At 57.2% G+C, this 18,602-nt stretch overlaps 1 protein-coding gene across 5 annotated transcripts; it reads right to left on the bottom strand.

Annotated features, from left to right (window-relative positions):
- Window positions 1-2,563: 2,563 nt before the first annotated feature.
- On the bottom strand, window positions 2,564-17,113 carry AURKAIP1 (aurora kinase A interacting protein 1). 5 transcript variants are annotated; one of them, XM_067019621.1, is made up of 4 exons: window positions 16,964-17,109; window positions 16,643-16,732; window positions 15,923-16,368; window positions 2,564-3,048 (listed from the first exon to the last, which is right to left on the bottom strand). In XM_067019621.1, exons 2-4 carry the CDS (start codon window positions 16,692-16,694, stop codon window positions 2,755-2,757), a joined length of 792 nt encoding a protein of 263 aa, XP_066875722.1. In that variant the 5' UTR covers window positions 16,695-16,732; window positions 16,964-17,109; the 3' UTR covers window positions 2,564-2,754. The 5 variants fall into 5 exon arrangements, with proteins under 5 accessions (XP_066875722.1, XP_066875732.1, XP_066875748.1 ...); XM_067019631.1 differs by having other exon boundaries at window positions 16,940-17,082; XM_067019647.1 differs by lacking the exon at window positions 2,564-3,048 and adding an exon at window positions 9,936-10,259 and having other exon boundaries at window positions 16,964-17,100.
- Window positions 17,114-18,602: the final 1,489 nt, after the last annotated feature.

The raw sequence follows: 18,602 nt of genomic DNA, 5'->3' as shown, positions 1-18,602 counted from the left end.
CGCACGGGCCCTGGGAGGTAGGGGGGCCCCTTCTGTAGAGCATGGTGGGCACCGCTGTTCATCAGTCATCTTCAGCCAGCAGGGGGATGAGGGGGGAGGCCCCCGAGAGCTGAGCGGGGGGCCGGGGGACCCTTGTCCTGGGGCCCCCACCCCATCTGCCCACCATCCGGAGCAGAAACGTCACCCAGACCCGGGCACGGTGCTGCCAGGGCGCCCCCGCCCCTCCCAGAGGGGAGGGAATGAAGGGGGGTATGGGGGCCTTCCCAACAGAAGGCACAAATTTGAAGCTCTGGGAAAACTTACAAAGTCACGTAAACAAATGTGAAATAACAGAGCACGCACCATGTATCAAACCCACTCTTTCTAGTTAAGCAAACCTCAAAAAAAAAAAAACCAAAGAAAAAAAATCCACCAAACTACCACAAAAACCCACAGTGCATTTTTGGACTGCCCGTTTGGACTGAATCATGGTCACAGGCCCCAGGCCCTGGTGGGCTGGAGTCTCACCCTTGAACCCTGCCCTGGTCCCCAAGTCCTCAGACAAGCAAGGAGCCCAGCCCAGCCAGACTCCTGGGCTCCAGGCAAGGGGAGGAGGCTGCTGCTACTGCAGCAAGAGGGAATGAGGGCTGACAACAGGTAGGACCCACTGGGAGGGCATGGGGCTGTGAGGATGCCCCGCCCCCAACCTAAGGGACCCACTTCCTCAGCAGGATCCAGACCCTGGGAGGCGGAGCCCCCTTTCCAAACTGGAATCAGGACTTGTCTCCTCACCCCACCCCCAGCTCCTCACGGGCCTTTCATTCTGGATAAACAAGCCCTGCCTGGCTGGCCTTGAGGCCTGGCCTCTCCTCCTGTTTTTCTAACTGGTTTATATTAGTGCTGGTGGCCTCCTTCCCAGCCCTCCTCCCTCCTCTGCGCCCCCGCCCTTGTCTGTCTCTCTCCATCGGCCTCGACTCTATTGCTCCATCTCAGGCTTCTGTTCCTGCCTCTGGCTGCCAGGCTGTCTCTCCTCCATAGAGGGAAGATGTCCAGGTAGGGCTGGAGGGAGGCAGAGACGGCCCAGGTCCGGCCCCTCAGTCTGGAAGGGGAGCGGGGTCAGCTCCCAGCGCTGAGCTAGGAGCCTGGAAGCACCCGGGCCACACCCTAAACTCCCAGCAGAGCCCTCCCTCTCTCAGCCCTGCATGGAGGTCAGCGGATTCCTGGCATCGAAGATCCAGCCCTCGGCTCAGCCCCAATGCAGAAGTCTGAAGGAGGAAGCGCACTCCTGGCACCACTGAGCAAGGATGGACAGGGCAGGGGAAGGCTGCAAACCCCTCCTCCCTGCCCCATCCTGTTCTCTCTGCTTGAGCCCACCTCCCCGGTCCTTGGCAGGAAATAGCCACAGATGAGAACAGAGGCCCAGGAGAGAACAGACGGGAACTAAACGGCCGCAACATCACCGTGGTCCTCCTGAGCTCCAGCCCAGCCCCAGCCAGACCAGAGCCCTGGACCCACATCCCCTCTCCTAGGAGTCCAGGCCAGACAAGGCGGGTCAGCCAGCGAGCCCCACTGAGACTGAGACTCAGACTCTGGCTCCAATCCTGGGGACCCGGACATTCCAGGCAGCCAGGATCACTGGGAGGAGAAACCACAGGCACTCAGAGGGACAACCAGACACACAGACACGTGTTCACACATGCTGTCATTCGGCCAACGCTGCACACCTACTGTGTGCCAGGCACTGGGGTTCAGCGCTGCACCGGATGCCAAGCTCCTGCCCCCTCGGAGCCGTCAGAGGGCAGGCAGCCTGCAGACACAGTCGCCGAGGAACGAGGTCATTTTAAACGTGGTGAGATTAAAGCAGGTAAGGGGCTCCCTCTGCCAGACCACCCAGGACAGCCTCTCGGGGACCCACACCCACAAGTGAATAGCTAGGCTGGGGCCCAGGAAGCTGCCTGCCGGGTAGGGAAGAGGCTGCTGGGCTCTCACGTGAAGTACGATGAGGCCTAAGGGGGTTTACATGCGGGAGAGACGCGGTCTGGTGATGCAGGAAACGCCAAGATGGTTAGTGTAGAGCTGTCAGGATTTACACGAACACATCAGGGAAATGGACAGAGTTCTGAGATGCTCCCCAGGGCATCCAGCCCGTTCCCTCCCCCAGAGTGTGACCAACCTTGGCCGGATAGCCCTTCGCACCCAGGGATAGCCCTTTGCACCCACGTGACAGACATGACAGACGTGACCGCAAGTTGCTCCCTGAGGCAGAGTATGCATCTCAGCTTCTCCCGCCTGCTGGGCTGTGAAAGGGCCCATGGGGTTGACCAAGTGCAAAACCCTGAGGCCCCAGCCACGACCACCCCACCACCCCACCCCCACAAGAAGAAAATGGATCTCAGTCCTACAACCGCAAGGAACGGATTATGCCACCCACCAGATTAGCCTGGAAGAGGACCCCAGGTGAGGACGCAGCCCTGCCGACACAGATTTTACCTGGTGAGTCCCTGGGTGGAGCTCCCAGCAAACTCACATCCAGACACGTGCCCCATGCAAGCCGCGCAGTAATGAACATGTTGTGGGAAGCTGCTGAATTTGTGTTGATTTTTGATGCAGCAACCGGAGACAAATGCGACTGTCTCCCTGAGCAAAGCAGGGCCAGGACTTAAAAGGACAAAAGCACAGGGCTCAGGGGTGGTGTCTCGTTAGGGCCTGGCTTGCGGGTGGGTCGCTGAGCAGCAGGCTCCCTGGGGTGTCCTCGGGAGCTGTGCTGAGCCATCATCAGCACGAGGTGAGGCCAGAGCGTGGTGTCGTGTCACAGGCCACGGCACTCGCCACTTCCCCCACGCTGCTTCTCTGCTCATCCTTCTCGTAGAAGCACCAGGTCACTTGTGAGTGTGCTGGTCCTTCTTCTGGGGACCTGGTGGCCTGCCCGGTGCCGGGGCTCACCCCGTGAGGCAGGGGCTCTGCAGGCCCCGTGTCCAAAGAGCCGGGTGTCCCGTGGAGGCTCTCTTCTCCTTCTGGTGGAGACCACAGGTCAGATAGAGGCTGGGAGGTCATCAATCCACTGAGATGCTGATTCGAAAATACAGACGAGAAAATCTGGAAATATAGATCCATTATTTCATGGGCCCGCCGACCCTTTTATCCTGAGAAAATGTCAGGGAGCCAAGATCAAGGATTTTAGCGGTCGTGGTCAAACCCACATCAGTGGTTTCCTGCGTGGCATTAACAGGGTTCAGGCACCCCTCATTGTACTGCGCTTCGCAGACTCTGCCTTTTTTACAAACTGAAGTTTTGGAGTGACCCTGTGTCAGGCAGGTCTATCAGTGCCATTTTCCCAACAGCGTTTGCTCACTTCATGGCTGTGTCACACTTTGGTAGTTCTCACATTTCAAACCTTCCACCAGCAAAAAGTTCTGACTCACTGAAGCCTCAGATGATGGTTAGCATTTCTTAGAGACAAAGTAGTTTTAAATTAAGGCATGTAAAATTTTTTTAAAAGTTATGGGACTTCCCTGGTAGTGTAATGGTTAAGAATCCACCTGCCAACTCAGGGGACACGGGTTCGAGCCCTGGTCCGGGAAGATCCCACACGCCACAGAGCAACTAAGCCCGTGCGCCTCAACTACTGAGCCTGCGCTCTAGAGCCCGCGAGCCACAAGTACTGAGCCTGCGAGCCACAACTACTGACCCCATGTGCCACAACTACTGAAGCCCACGCGCCTAGAGCCCGAGCTCCGCAATGAGAAGCCACCGCAATGAGAAGCCCGCGCACCGCAGCGAAGAGTAGCCCCAGCTAGCCGCAACTAGAGAAAGCCCACACGCAGCAACGAAGACCCGACGCAGCCAAAAATAAGAAAATGAATAAATTTTTAAAGAAATTAAGGCGTGTACGTTTTTTAGACATAATGCTATGGCACACTTAATAGCCTACAGTTTAAACATAACTTTTATATGTGCTGGGAAACCAAAAAGTTTGTGTGCCTCGCGTGACCGCGGTGGCCTGGAACCGAGCCCGCAGCGCCTCTGAGGCCTGCCCGCGTCCCGTTTGGCTCATTCTGTTCGTGAAGGTGCAGGGGCGTCAGCCGGCTTGTATGGGTCATAGACTCGAACCATGACCTCAGGCTCCAAGGTCGGACTCTATCTTCTTCTCTCCCACCATGCCAGAAGTGTTTCCTTATCGTCCTTATCGATTCATCAATTTTGCAGCCAGGAATCAAGGACCACATACTGACTCCTAGCAGATTTCACCTGTGGTGCCTCTCACTGCAGGAGTTACAAAGAGTCCCCAGGTCCAGCTGGTTGCTGGCGCCTCGGGAAGGCCAGGGCCGACAAGCTTAGAGCAGCCACCAGCCTGGCTTCCTGGGGTCGTGAGCGCTGCTTCCATGTGGACGGGCGCCCCGGGTCCCTGGCGCCTCACCAAGGAGATTTACCTTTAAATGCAATGCTTCCAGCAAGGGAGCCCCTTCACCATGGGCTCTGGTGACACCGAGGCTCCTTTCAGCAGCCCTGCTTTATGAAGAGGGGCTCGAGCTCCCCAGAGGGCGTGGGGGAAGCCACGGGAGGGAGGGTGGTCCGCAGTGTCCGGCCCACAACAGTCCCTCAGCCACCCCGAAGCCTTGACCTGGCCTCCCTGCGGCCCTCAGCACGGCCACCAACGCCCCTCGGCCCTGCAGCCTGGAGGGCTCCTACCTCTCCTGCCCGCCCAGCCTGCCAGCCCGAGGACTCCTCTGCTGTCGGGGTTGGGGGGGTGGGAGGAGTGGGGGTGAACCAACCACCAGACTCCCCGAGCTCCCCGGTCCCGACTGGACCCAGGGCCACCCCTCGGGTACCACCGTCCTGAGCGGTTTCCTTCTATCACTTCCTACCGAACTTTCAGTTTTTCTGAAGAATCACTGGCTTCACATCTGTATTAAGAGTTTCTTGTGATATTTTCTCCTGAACTCTGAGGGCCAGTTGGACGAGATCCATTTACAGACACTTCATTACAGCCTGTGCGGTCTCACGCCCACACCACCTCAGCGGGACACGTCCAACTCCTCTGCCTGTCCTGTGGACTCGGGCCGGACTGCGAGTTTCGGGTCATCTGCTTCTGGGGTACAGGGGCCCCCGGCTCTGACCTGCCCCTGGGGACACTGTGGCAAGCGTCGGCCTGTCTAGTGAGGCTGTTTCCTGTCGCATCAACAGTCAGGGACCCTGGAGACGGCCCCCGGGAGGCCACCCACTGCCGCCCCGCAGCACAGAATGTCCAAAGGCCAGAGAGCAGAATCTCTTTTAAGGTGTCACGTGCTTCCCCAGGATTCAGTCACGAGACTGTGTTTACCTCACAGAGACTTCCGACCTGCAGGTACCGGTGGGGCGGGCCTCACAACACAGAAATCAGAAGCATCCTCGCCTCACACGCAAACGTGGCCGCTTCCTGCCGATGCAAGATCGCAAAGCTGCTCCAACACAGACATAACAACCTTCCTTCTGTGTATAAATAGCCTCCCTTTCCCGTATTAGGGGCTTCGTAAGCAGGGGGGTTTCCAAACTTGCGAAGAGGTGGTTAAATATGGTAGTAATAAATATATTCCACTGTCTGCACTGTTCTTCATTTTGTCCAAGGGAGGAGGCCTTTGTGTTGCCAATGGCGGTCTGGGGGAACCCCAAAGACAGGTGAGCTTTACGACACATTGTCAGTTTTTCGAAGTCTGGGTCTCAGGCCTGAATTTTGGGCGGGCACATCGTCACTGTTGACCACACACAAGAAATGATGATCATCTTGGCTACAGTTTTAATCCAGGTGACAACATCGAAAACGAGCACAGCACTGAATGATTACTGGGAGCGCCTGCCATCTTAGAAACAAGGACCATCTGGCAAAACAGGGTCAAGTCGTGGTGGGAACTTGAGGGGGATAAGGGCCCAAGGGGGATAAGCCTGGGGGAGAGAAATGCACTCCCTGAGCCAGCAGAGGAAACAACAGCTTTTCTTTTTCTTTAGAATATGCTGTGCATGTAAAAGACAACTCTTTTTCTCTTTATTATATAATATATACACTTTCTCCACTCAACGATATTGATATACCTCTCTATGAATGTTTATTATAAGTACACAAATATTTATATTGTTATTGACAAATTTAAACGGAGAGCTTTAGTTTACATAACTGTATATATCACACAATGTATGTTTTAACTTTACCATCCAAATTAGACATAATTTGGACAAAGAATGAATATTTTTAGATAGTAACCCACAATTTCTGTAATCGCTCTTTGTGAAGTTCAATCTTTATTTTTAAATTTTTATTATTATTTTTTGCAGTACGCGGGCCTCTCACCATTGCGGCCTCTCCTGTTGCGGAGCACAGGCTCCAGACGCGCAGGCTCAGCGGCCACGGCTCACGGGCCCAGCCGCTCTGCGGCATGTGGGATCCTCCCGGACCGGGGCACAAACCCGCGTCCCCTGCATCGGCAGGCAGATTCTCAACCGCCGCACCACCAGGGAAGCCCCGGGTTGTGGTTTTAAGGTGCTTGTTATGCAGCAAATGTCTGGAGTGTTTCTAAAGATATTGAGGGCTTCCCTGGTGGTGCAGTGGTTGAGAGTCCGCCTGCCGATGCAGGGGACGCGGGTTCGTGCCCCGGTCCGGGAGGATCCCACGTGCCGCGGAGCGGCTGGTGGGCCGTGGCCGCTGAGCCCGCGCGTCCGGAGCCTGTGCTCTGTCCGCAACGGGAGAGGCCACGGCAGTGAGAGGCCCGCGTACCGCAATAAAAAAAAAACAAAAAAACAAAAAAACCACAACCTGTGGGAGGGACAAAGAGGTGGAGCACAGGGGATTTTTCAGGATTTTTCAGAGCTACGACACTGTTCTGTACGATCCACCATTAGGGGGACTCACAGCACCATGCATTTATCAAAATCCAATGAACTGCGTGGCACAAAGAGGGAATCTTAATGTGTGAAGTCTAAACAACTCGTTTAGGTGGTCAGGTAATCAGAATGTGACCAAGAAATCTGGCTGACTCACGGACGGGGTAACATCACAGAAGGGGTGTGGAAGTGCCAACCTGAGGACCTCGGGAGCGAGCAGAGCCTGTGACGAAAGGCAGAGGGGCCCGCAAGCAGCACTGGGCTTGAGGTGACATGGGTGTTTCCCACCGGCTGTGGTTTATCAGCTCTGATACTGCCGTAGGGGACGTGGACCAAACAATTAGGTGACAGGTTATGGAAAAGCGAGAGAGGGGCTGGGGTGACCCGCGAGGTCAGGATCACAGCTGGAGACACTGCTGTGAACTCATGTTCAGCGTAACACAAATACAGGCGGACGCCTGTGGCAGCAGTTTTAGGTGTGTGGATGTGTGGTCGGCTCTGTCATCTGAGAAGGCCCAGCAGCAGTGAGCACACCCAGCTCCAGATCGAAATGGTTTCTAAGACCATTTCCGATACAAGGAACCAGGGCTCCTTGGAGAAGTGGCTGGTCTTAGAGTGCGGCAGGGAACACGAGATAAAGCCTGGAGTGCCGAAAAGGAAGGAAGTGCTAAAAAGTGAATGATGGGGGCTTCCCTGGTGGCGCAGTGGTTAAGAACCCGCCTGCCAATGCAGGAGACACAGGTTCAAGCCCTGGCCCGGGAAGATCCCACACGCCACGGAGTAACTAAGCCCGTGCGCCACAACTACTGAGCCTGCGCTCTAGAGCTCACGTGCCTAGAGCCCAGGCTCCACAGCAAGAGAAGCCACCGCAATGAGAAGCCCGCACACCTCAACAAACAGTAGCTCCCGCTCACCACAACTAGAAACTAGAAAGCCCGCGGGCAGCAATGAACACCCGACGCAACCAAAAATAAATAAATAAAATTGATTCTTTAAAAAAAGAAAAAAATTACCTGAACTTTTTCTAATACTAGTTGTTAAACTCCACATTTTCCAGCCCAACATTGAAACAATCTTAATGTTTGTATGACATGAAGTGTCCATGGCAGTATCTGCTTTCTGCCAGAATTCACATCTCTCTGCTTCTTATCCAACGATCAACGATTGTCCCAGCTTTTATTTTTTTAGCTGTTGGATTCTTCAAGAAAATGACTTTTTTTTTTAAAGGGTGAACACCTCTAAAGCATTAGAAGTTCAATTCCTTTTTTCTTTCTGGAAATCTAACGTTCTCTATTCTAAATCTATGAAAGCATGCATTAGTCTATTTAAGCCATCAGCATGGGAGCTTTAGAGTCAATATACATTATTTTGGTTTCCAGGAAGACAGGGAGTTATACTAAAATGCTCAGAGAATGTACCCAGTCATACGGCCCAAGAACCTAATAGAATCTCAGCCGAGACCCTGGGACTTGGGCCTCTGTATCCTCCAAGGCTGCCCAGTGGATGGGTCTCAACACGCTTCCTGCGCTTCAGCCCAGTGTGGACACGTCTTCACACGCTTCCTGCGCTTCGGCCCAGTGTGGACACGTCTTCACACGCTTCCTGCGCTTCGGCCCAGTGTGGACACGTCTTCACACGCTTCGTGCGCTTCGGCCCAGTGTGGACACGTCTTCACACGCCTCGTGCGCTTCGGCCCAGTGTGGACACGTCTTCACACGCTTCGTGCGCTTCTGTCCAGTGTGGACACGTCTTCACACGCTTCCTGCGCTTCAGCCCAGTGTGGACACGTCTTCACACGCTTCCTGCGCTTCAGCCCAGTGTGGACACGTCTTCACACGCTTCGTGCGCTTCGGCCCAGTGTGGACACGTCTTCACACGCTTCGTGCGCCTCGGCCCAGTGTGGACACGTCTTCACACGCTTCGTGCGCCTCTGCCCAGTGTGGACACGTCTTCACACGCTTCGTGTGCCTCTGCCCAGTGTGGACACGTCTTCACACGCTTCATGCGCTTCTGCCCAGTGTAGACGGGTCTCAACAAGCTTCTTGTGCTTAAGCCCTCATATTGTCTCATATTTGGCCAGTGAAGCCCTTTGCACCCTCCTGGCACCTCCCATGGCCTCTGACATGAAGAGACACAGCAGGTTCTCGTGTGCTTCCTGCCACAGGCCTGGCGTTAGGGTTTCCAGGTAAACATCGCACAGGACATACTGAGAAATTATTTGTTGTTTATCTGAAATTCAAATTTAACTAGGGGCCTGTATTTTTATTTGCTGAAGTTGGCAACCTTACCAGGAACTAGCCATGTCTCCAAAGAGTCCTGGCTCCCACCAGAAGTGGGGCAGGGCACTTAGAGCCACTTCTGGGGGTCTTGGTTGGTACACCTCACTCTCAAACATAAGCACACAGCCAAGTGCCACCAAAGGAAGCCCAGTGACGTGGGAAACAGAGACCAAAGTCAACAGAGGAACGTACTTGGGAGAAACAGAAACTAGACTTGACGGTGGGGGGCCGAGAAAATATGTAGCATTAACATCCCCACAAGGAGATGCCACCACACCCATGAAACATAAACAGGGCACCACTAAAAACACTCAAAAATCAAAAGTCTCTTAGAAATTAAGAAGGTAAGAGAAATGAAAAAATTCATTAAATGGATTAGAAGAAAATGTTGAAGATGCCAATGAGATAGAATATAGAAGAGAAAATCATCCAAAACAACAGGAATTCCAGAAAAAGAGAAGAAACGGAGTGGAGGAAATGATAACAAAATGGTTCGAGAAAATGTCCCCAAACTGAATCCCAGAAGGTTAGGAGTTTCCAGATTGAAATGGGCTCCCATGGAGGTGAAAACAGATCCACATCAAAGTATATATGTCACTGGGAGTGTCTCCACCAGTGAAGGAAAAGAGGAGCTTCGAGAGAGAAAATCACAAAGGCTCTGGACTCAAACTGGGTTCAATTTTCTCAACAGCAACACTGGGAACCAGAAGACAACAGAGCGACGCCTACGGGGTTTTATAGGAAATAATTTCCAACCTAGAATTCCATATCCAGCCAAACTGTGAACCAAGAAACAGGATTCAATAAAGATGTCTGCAGATCTGCCAAGGTTTCAAAATGTTCTCATGTTTCTTTCCACAGGAGACTGGAGAATGTGCTCTTTCAAAGTTAAGGTAAGGAAAAAGGAAAAAAAAAGGGAAAAATGAAAACAAAAAAAAGGAAGGAGAAGGGAAGATGCTCAGGGGGCAGGGAGTCTGAGACACCCCGGGTGAGAACCGGGCCCCGACGTGAAGGGCAAACAGCCCGCCGTACAGCTGAGAAGTCCCGGAAGAGACTTCACTCTCAGATGAATGAACCTCAGCTGTTTCTGGAAGTTGGGCTGAGAACTTGGTGTTGAAATTGTGATGAGGGCACAGAAAACTAAAGCAACTGAAAAGAAAGGAAAAAAACAACACAATTACTGATTCCAGGGAAAACAAAAACACAGGGAAAGAAACGCAGTGACAGTGTCTCTTTTTATGGTTACAGTCACATGAACAGACACTCACGTCCCCCAACTCACAGGTCACCGAGTCAGAGGAGGGGCAGTGAGGAGGGGCAGCATATGACACCCACAAGGAAAACAAAATGTAGTGCCACGACAGGGGACACAGGTTCGAGCCCTGGTCTGGGAAGATCCCACATGCCGTGGAGCAACTACTGAGCCTGCGCTCTAGAGCCCATGAGCCACAACTACTGAGCCCACGAGCCACAACTACTGAACTCGCACGCTACAATTACTGAGGCCCGCATGCCTAGAGCCTGTGCTCCGCAACAAGAGAAGTCACCACAATGAGAAGCCCACACATCACAACGAAGAGTAGCCCCCACTTGCCGCAACTAGAGAAAGCCCCCACACAGCAACGAAGACCCAATGCAGCCAAAAGTAAATAAGCAATTTTTTTTTTTTTTAATTACGTTTTGGAGTCAAAAAGAGCTGAATCATGGCTTCGCAGCCATGTGACTGAGGGCAAGTTCATCTCTGTACTTAAGGGTCCTCCCTTATCAAACAAGGTTCATTATAGATTTGTTGTGAGATAAGTCCTGTGAAGAACCTAGCACAATGCCTGTGGTGGAAGGAATCACTCAAACATGTCAATTACTAATTGTTTAAAAACATAATTCTTATTCTACAATCTACCTCTGACGCACCTTTTCTCAGAAAGCCATTCTAGGATGTACTCCATGAAAACAAGACAGTAAACCACAAGGCAGGAAAACACGGCATTCCAGAAACAGAGGCTCCAAGCTGATGAGGCCAAGGGTATCCCAGGGAGACCCTGCTGGTGCCATCAAGGGCCCAGGGCAGCCCAGACAGGGTGCCAGGAGGGCGGCTCCACCTGAACAAGAGTCACTCGAGGAGCTGGAGACGGAAGTGAGAGTTTTAAAATTCCGTCAGCAAGTTTGGAGCTGAGTTAGCGACACATAGAAAAACGTGCAAAAGAACAAACAAAACCAGAGGATAAAGAGCTGAGCGAGAAGGGAGACGCAAGCTTGCTGAGCCGTGAGGCCATTTAAACTGTGGTAGACTACACCGGGAGGAGGCCAAGCAAGCAGAGGAGCTGAAGGTGCCGCCCCTGGGGCAGGCTCGGGGTGGGTGAGGCGAAGTGAGGCAGGAGCTGACAACTCCACGCTGAGCCACGTACAATCCTAACTGGCCGGCAAATCAACAAATAAGAATTCAACTGTAAATACAAAGTAACAAAACCCACAAGAACAAGCAAAGCGAACAGGCTCCTCTTGACCGGGAGAGGGTATCCCTGCCTGGATTCACAGGGAAGCCCAGGTCTGAGCCCCAGAGGACCCGGGGGTGACCCACCCACCCTGTTCACGTGAGGGCTGTGGTGTTCCAAGGCCTTGGGGACTCCAGGCTAGACCCCCAGTCTTGGTGGCCTCTGGGGCCTCCTCCACCCACAGAGGGGCCGTGGGGTGGCCGGGTCCACTCGGCAGGACTCCAGGCTGAATCAGTCAGTCTCCTCCCCTGCACCTCAGATCACCTACACTGGGTGGCGAGGGTGTGGGGTGCCAGGTCACAGGGCAGTCACCCCTGTCCTGTGCTCCCAAATTCATTGGCTCAATCTACACTCTGCACAACACAGGCACAATGAATGCCGGCGTCCCGGCTCACCCCGATCGTGAGCCTTGGCCACGGCTCAGAGGCCCCCACAGAGGTGTCACAACTCCCACCCAGCCTGCAGGTTAAGGCCACCCCTCCTCATGGCCTCGGGGGCCCTGACAGCCCTGCCACCGCACAGCTGAAGCAAGGGGGCTGCCGGCCTGGTGCTGCCCCACCTGAGTCTGCGGTGCTTCCCGCCCTACTCAGCCGGGAGGGATCCTCAAAATACACACAGGCCGTCCACACCCCACACAGAGAACTCCAGCTTGGGAGGTGGCAGTCTCAGCTGGGGAGAACTCGAGCCCCAGCCCTGTCGCTCAGCTGACGTGTGACCCCCAGGTGAGGGACCCAACGCCACGGCTCTGTCCCCTCATCCAAAAATGGCCCAGCAGTGCCCTGTGAGGCTGAGGTCAGCACTAGACAGAATCCGACAGGGAGCAGGGGCTGTGGCTGCCCAGCCAGGCGGCAGGGGCTGTCGCCCCCTGGCCCCCACCCTCAGGCTAACTCCAGACCCAGGTCTGGACTCCTCCGCCCCATCCTGGGGCTGCAGCTCAAGAGCCCTTCAGCAGCTTTTTCCAAAATTCAGACCTGGAGAGGAATGTTCCCTGCCTCCTCTGTCCCCCCAGGTTCCAGCATCCTTCCAGGCAAGTTCAGTGGGCCGTGGCCAGGCCAAGGGAGTGAGGCCAACCTCTGCCCCATGCCGAGGCCTCTGTCGCCCTCGCCAGCCTGCAGGCTCCTTGGACGGTGGGGAGCACAGCTATTCGCGTGCAGTTTGGGAGCGCACACGTATGTGCGCGTCTGATTGGGGCAGGGCCCCAGCCGGCCCCTCCCAGGGCCCAGCGTCCAGCCTCACATCCTCCCACAGGGCTTGAGCCTGCCTGGCTCCCTCTTTGGCCCACTGTGTGGGCAGGAACGCCCAGGCCAGAAGACACTGGCCGTGCCCCAGGCATGGAGGAGCACAGGAACAAGGTGTGGCGGCTGACCTCACTGAAGTGCCTCCACACTGGGTCCAAAAGGCAGATCCCCAGTCAGTGCCCAAGACCAGCCCCATCAGCTCGAGCCCTCGCTGGGGCCCTCCTCTGGCTGAACCCAAGCACTAGGCACTGCTATGGGTTAAAGGCAGACCACAGGCCAGAACCACATCACACAGGAGGGGCCCTCACTCTGCGCCCCGCCTCAGGGAGTGCCCAGGGCTAGAACAGGAGACAGTGGGGAGGAGGAGCTGGGGGAGGGTGGAGGCCCCATCGGGAAGAAAGGAGGAGCTACGGAGTAAAAATAAAACCCCCAAACCACCTCCTGAGATCGCGGTTGGGGCCCAAGGCACCCAAGCCACAGGCAGGATGAGGTCTGCACACACGAGCTGGGGCAGGGAGAGGGCTGCCAAGGTGCAGGGCCTGCAGGTCAGGGGAAGGGACAGGGACTAAGGAGACAGAGCAGGGCTGGGCCAGCTCAGGAGCTGACCCGACAGGATCGGTGACCTCAGGAACAGGGGGCCTCGACCATGGTACCACTGATGTTCGGGGTGACCTGCTCTCGGGCAGGGGCTGCCCTGTGCACTGCAGGGCATTTCACAGCATCCTCGGCCTCCACCGTGACCCCCACTGTGACAACCCAAACTGCCTCCAGATGTGGCTGAATGCCCACTGAAGAACCACTGTTGTGAAGGAATGGTGAGGCCGTGTGGCCTGGAACCACTGGGCAGCCTGCCTTCTGGGGGTGCACCAGCTGGAACCCACCTCACAGTGGAGGAGGCTGGAGCAGGTGACCCGGGTGCCAGGGCCCTGTGGCACTCTGCCAGCAGGCAGCCTCCAGGCGTCTGGGTCTGCACGCCCCTGCACAGGCCGGCCAGTTGTATCCCCAGCACTCATGGCCCCAGCTGAGCTCTGTCTCCAGACTCAGCCAGGGAAGGGTGGGGTGAGCCACGGGGCAGCTCCCGCAGGCGGGCTGGAAGGAAACACCGGGAACAGATGCTCAGCGGCCATGGGCGTCAGCCAAGGGCGCCACCGGCAGGCCAAGGCCCTGCTGGGAGGCCTGTGGAGCTGAGGCCAGACTTGGCACCAGGAGGGCATGGTCCATTCCACCCGAGGGAGGCTCCACTGCTGAGGCCCAGGCCTGGCCCTGGGACCCCTGCCCCACCCACAGTTGAGGAAACTGAGACCCAGAAAGGATGCCCTTGTCCTGGTCCTCAGCCGGGACCCAAAGGGCTGCCAGAGGCCTGAACACTGCCCCCTAGTGGCCGCCCGTAGAAGCAGTCCTGTGCCCTCAAGGGCCTCTGGTCTCCTCCAGGTCAGGGTCAGCTTCACCCTTCTCACATCCACTCTACAGCTGCTCTAGAAGTCCATCTCCCCTGATGGACAGGGACTCAGGCCCCACGGTTAGAAGCCTGCTTACCCGGCTGGCAGGCACGCACAGGACAGGGGCCCACCTGGTTCACTGAAGCATCGGGGTTGTCTGTTCCCTTCCAGGAGAAATGCTGGGAAGCCCGTGTCCAAACACACCCCCTGACCCCAGATCTGCTCGACCTGCAGGGAACCGAACGCAACCCAGGCCACAGATGCATCTCTGACAAAACACGAGGAGCCTGCACCGCCCTGGTGTGAAGCAGGACGGGGGCATGAGCAACGGAACTGTGCCCCTCGCAGATGCCACTCCGGGGCTCAGGAGAGACGTACCCACCTTCCCCTCCCTGAACCCAACATCAGAAGCAGGGCAGACACTGAGGATGCGAACGAGCCTCGCCTGCACTCACGGACTCTGACCAGGCTCCTCTGCCCGCAGTCCAGCCCCCCAAGCCTGGATACAGAGGCCCAGGGGGCCACCACTATTAGCGATAACACGTTCCCCTCCACGCAGGAGAAACCTGGGATTTCTGAGGACCACTGGCTCACATTAAGGCTCCAGACTTCCCCAGCTCCATAAACGGCACCCCTTCCTCAGCCGGCCCAACCCTGGACCTTCCAGAGTAGGCCATCCCTTCCTGGTGAGCCCCTCGCCACCCCCCTTCAGGGCCTCAGAAAGTGGCAGAGGCCAAGGAGCCCACAGCAGGCCACACGTCCCCAGCTTCAGCTGAGCAGGACGGCTCAGAAGGTCAGTTGAGGCCCAGGTAGCAGGGCCTGAAGGACTCCACCCATCATCTCTGAGATCAGGGCGTCTTTCCTGCCTCCCCTCCCTGTCTCCCCAGTGAGGCCCTCTCTGCCCCCTCAACTGTGCAGGTCCAGCTGCACGCATGGTTTTTTTCCAATAAACAGGTCTTACAGCACCACACGCTGCACAGTTGGTTGATCCTGGCACCACAGAGAAGGAGCGCTGACTATGAGCTCTGCTCGGGTTTTTCGACTGCAGAGGGTCAACCGTGTACCCTAATCACGTCACCGCCTGCATCCGGGCACTCCCTAACCTCCGAGCTGGTCCCCTTGGCACAGTCCCCATCTGCGTGCTCATCAGGGGCTGGGCTAGAACTCTTCTCAGCTGTCCCCACAGAACCGGTTCATGAACAGTCAGGCTGTCACCCCTGCAAGCCCTGGCACCAGGACAGGGGCCAGCTCGGGGAAGGGACTGCCAATCTGCCACCCAGGACCCTTGTGTCTCTTTTAATAGTAGATGCTGGCGCCAGCCTCAACCCCAAGACAGCTCACCCCAGGCAGAAGAGGGTCCAGGCCGGCAAGGATGGCTAAATTCTCCAAGTATTTATTACAATGGGTCATCCACAGTAACAGGGCTGGGGGAGAGACACAAGAGACTCATCTGCCCTTCAGGTAGATCTTAGGGGTCTGCCAGCCTGCGGGGGCTTCCTTCAGGCCCGCCTTCCGCCAGATGCGCCTCAGGTCTCTCTCGAATCTCATCTGCGAGGGCAGAGAGAGGGACCACCAACAGGTCTGCGGCACAGCCACGCACCTCAACCACCCTGCCCAGCTCTGGAGCGAGGGCCCACACTCACCTGCTTCCGTTTCAGGCGTCCCTCCCTGACTTTCCGCCGCAGGAACCGAGTCCTCTTGACCAGCTTGCGGTACTTGTGATGATTCATCTTCCGCCGGCGGATCTTGAGCACGTTTTTGCACTGTATCTGAGGTGCGTCCCAGACCTCCTTACCCCCCTGCTCGACCCCTTCCCCCACCTGGCTGGGCGGACACTCATAGACTTGGGCTGGGAACACAGTCCCTGAGGTCCCAGCGTCCAGTCTGGGCAGGAGGTAGCGAACGGTCAGCCAGCTCTCCAGGGGACTGACAGACATCTTCCTGGGGACCAGCATCTCCTCAAGCTCCATGTGGACCCGCCTGTCAGGGAGGGACGCAACCCCACCTGGGTCTATAGGTTGCATGCTGTAGAGAGGCCTGCAGGCATGCCTGACCAACACCCCGGAGAAAGGCCAAGGCCCACTGCACCCTACAGGAGACAAGATGGCACAGTTAGTTACCGCTCGTGGGCCTACACGACCTACGCACGGCCACCGGGCCTGGGGAGCAGAACTTCCTGAAGCCCTGCTGACATTCTCAGGCCCAGACTTCCTCTCTGTGAAATCTGGACGTTTACGAGGTCGTTTGTGGCCGGGCCCCGCCTCCAGCTGGTGAGGAACAGCAGCGGGGGGAACTGAGCTGCTGACCCCACATTCCTAACCCAGGGGCGCCTCCCCCCCATCTGCCCCCACGGGGCCTCTTACCTGCCCGGGGAACAGCCCTGAGCAGCTGGGAAGTCAGGCGCACCACGAACATGGTCTGTGCTTGGCGGCGGCCCCAGGCACTCAGCGGAGCTGGAACACAGGTGCACGCCTAGGTCACTCCGGGGACTCCGGTCTCGCCCTGATTCCCGCACCCCGTCTCCCTCACCACCCTATCCCACCACGAGGAGGCTGCTTCGAGCACGGCTCCGTCCCTCAAACCCTCCGCCGCTCCCCAGCTGAGCGACCCTGGGCAGGTACTGACTCTCCCTGAACCTAGTTTTTCCCCGAGGCGCCCACCGCGCGGGTGGTGTCGACGCTCACGTCTTAGGCCCCGAGCCCCAGCCCGCCGCGGTCGCCTCCGCCGTCCCTGGAGCCCGCACGCCGCGGCCTCACGCCGACTCTTCCCAGACGCAACCTTCAGACTCAGCTGACCATGCCTCCGCCGCGCTCAGGCACTTCCGGTCCGTACCTAAACTGGCCCCCAGCCCGAGCACGGCCGCCCGCTGGTTCCTACTGCCAGCGCCCCCTAGCGCCCCACGGCGCCCCGCTCCGCGTCGGTGCAGGTCCCACCCGGCCCAGAAAGCGACGGTTTCCGGCCGGAGGAGCCGCCCCCCGCGCCCCGCCCCAGCTTCTCCCCCGCGGCTCGCCGGCTCTGCCTGTCCCTTGCGGAGGCTGGAAAACTACATTTCCCACATTCCCCCCACCCCGGGGGGGGGGGGGGGCTCTGCGCCTGCGTGGCCCAAATTCCCGTCGCCCCCCCTGACTGGTCAGGGGCCCTTAGTCCCGGGAGGCCGGAAGTGGTGTTTCGGGACTGCGGAAGGGACGTTATCCCGTCGACGGAAATAGGGTTTGCGGGAGCGACGGAAGTGGCCGGAGATACTGCGGCTGCTGGGGCCGGAGGGGAAGAACCGGAGCTGCCGGGCCTGCGGGGCGTGGCCTCCATCCCCGAGCTCTCCCCCGCGAGGATGGGCGGCTCGGACCAGGCTTCCGCAGCCCGGACGCCAGGAGTGCCGTGTCGGGCGTTGGGGGCAGAGCCGGGTAGCCGTCAGGAAGGACTCGCGGGGGGGGTGGGGGAGTGGTGTCTTGGACCCGCCGCCCCATCCCTTTGGCTTGCAGCCTCCTCTCTCTGCCCGTCTGGATAAGCGGAGGAGGCCCCGCGTCGGACGCGGGATGGACAGTACGCTTTTTGCATAGGTGGAGTGTTTTTTCCTTCTTCAAAGCACATAAGCTCCCATCCTGTGCCCGTGGGAAGTTTTTGTCCGAAAACCAAAAGCAGCCTCCGTGGAGCATGGTGTTTGGCTAAGACCCAGTGTTGCTCCTCAGGGTAGGGGGCTCCAAGGGCACCACTTCACCCATCTAGTCCGGAAAGGCTCCGCTGTCCTCGCTGAGGTTGGCTAGGATGGCAGGATCTCACAAATGGACGTGCGGAGGCTCCTGCTGGCACTGGGATGTGGGGAGTCCCATTGGCTCTACTGGGAGGCTTGCCCTGTAGGAGGGTCTTCCAGTGAGTCTTAGGCAGGAAATGGCCAGGCCTAGACACCCCCAGGCCCCAACCTGGCTAAGCAGGGAGTGGATGAAAGGCCAGTAGGAAGGCAGAAACAGTAGGCTCCCGGCCCAGCCCCGTGAGTCACCAGAGAACACCCTTCCGCCCAAGGGACTGCTTCCGGTTCCCAGGTCGGAAGGTCTCTGAACACGTCCTGGAGCCCACCCCTCCCTCCAGCTGCACGGCCTCCCCAGACTTTTGTGGTTTGGCCATAAGAGTGAACCATCTGCACCCTGGGCGCTGACCCTGCCGCTTTCACACCTTCTTGGCTGGACTGACTAAAAAGTACCTTTCTCCAGGCCCACTGGCTCCAGGAAGGCCACGCCTCCCACCCGCACAGAAGTGCTGGTCTGCGGAGAGCCAACACGGGGCATAGGACAGCCCCCCAACAGCCCTCGATCCGCACAGAGCACACAC

The sequence above is a fragment of the Kogia breviceps genome, chromosome 1 (genome assembly GCF_026419965.1).
Source record: "Kogia breviceps isolate mKogBre1 chromosome 1, mKogBre1 haplotype 1, whole genome shotgun sequence".
Taxonomy (NCBI): Eukaryota; Metazoa; Chordata; class Mammalia; order Artiodactyla; family Physeteridae; genus Kogia; species Kogia breviceps.
This window is presented reverse-complemented; position numbering and strand designations above follow the sequence as displayed.

Coding starts and splice junctions, on each gene's coding strand:
- AURKAIP1 (XM_067019621.1), bottom strand. CDS start 16,694: ATGTTCGTGGTGCGCCTGACTTCCCAGCTGCTCAGGGCTGTTCCCCGG. Junction 16,369..16,642: donor CAGGGCTGTTCCCCGGGCAG/GTAAGAGGCCCC, acceptor TGTCTCCTGTAG/GGTGCAGTGGGCCTTGGCCT. Junction 3,049..15,922: donor GACGCCTGAAACGGAAGCAG/GTGAGTGTGGGC, acceptor TTTTCGAATCAG/CATCTCAGTGGATTGATGAC.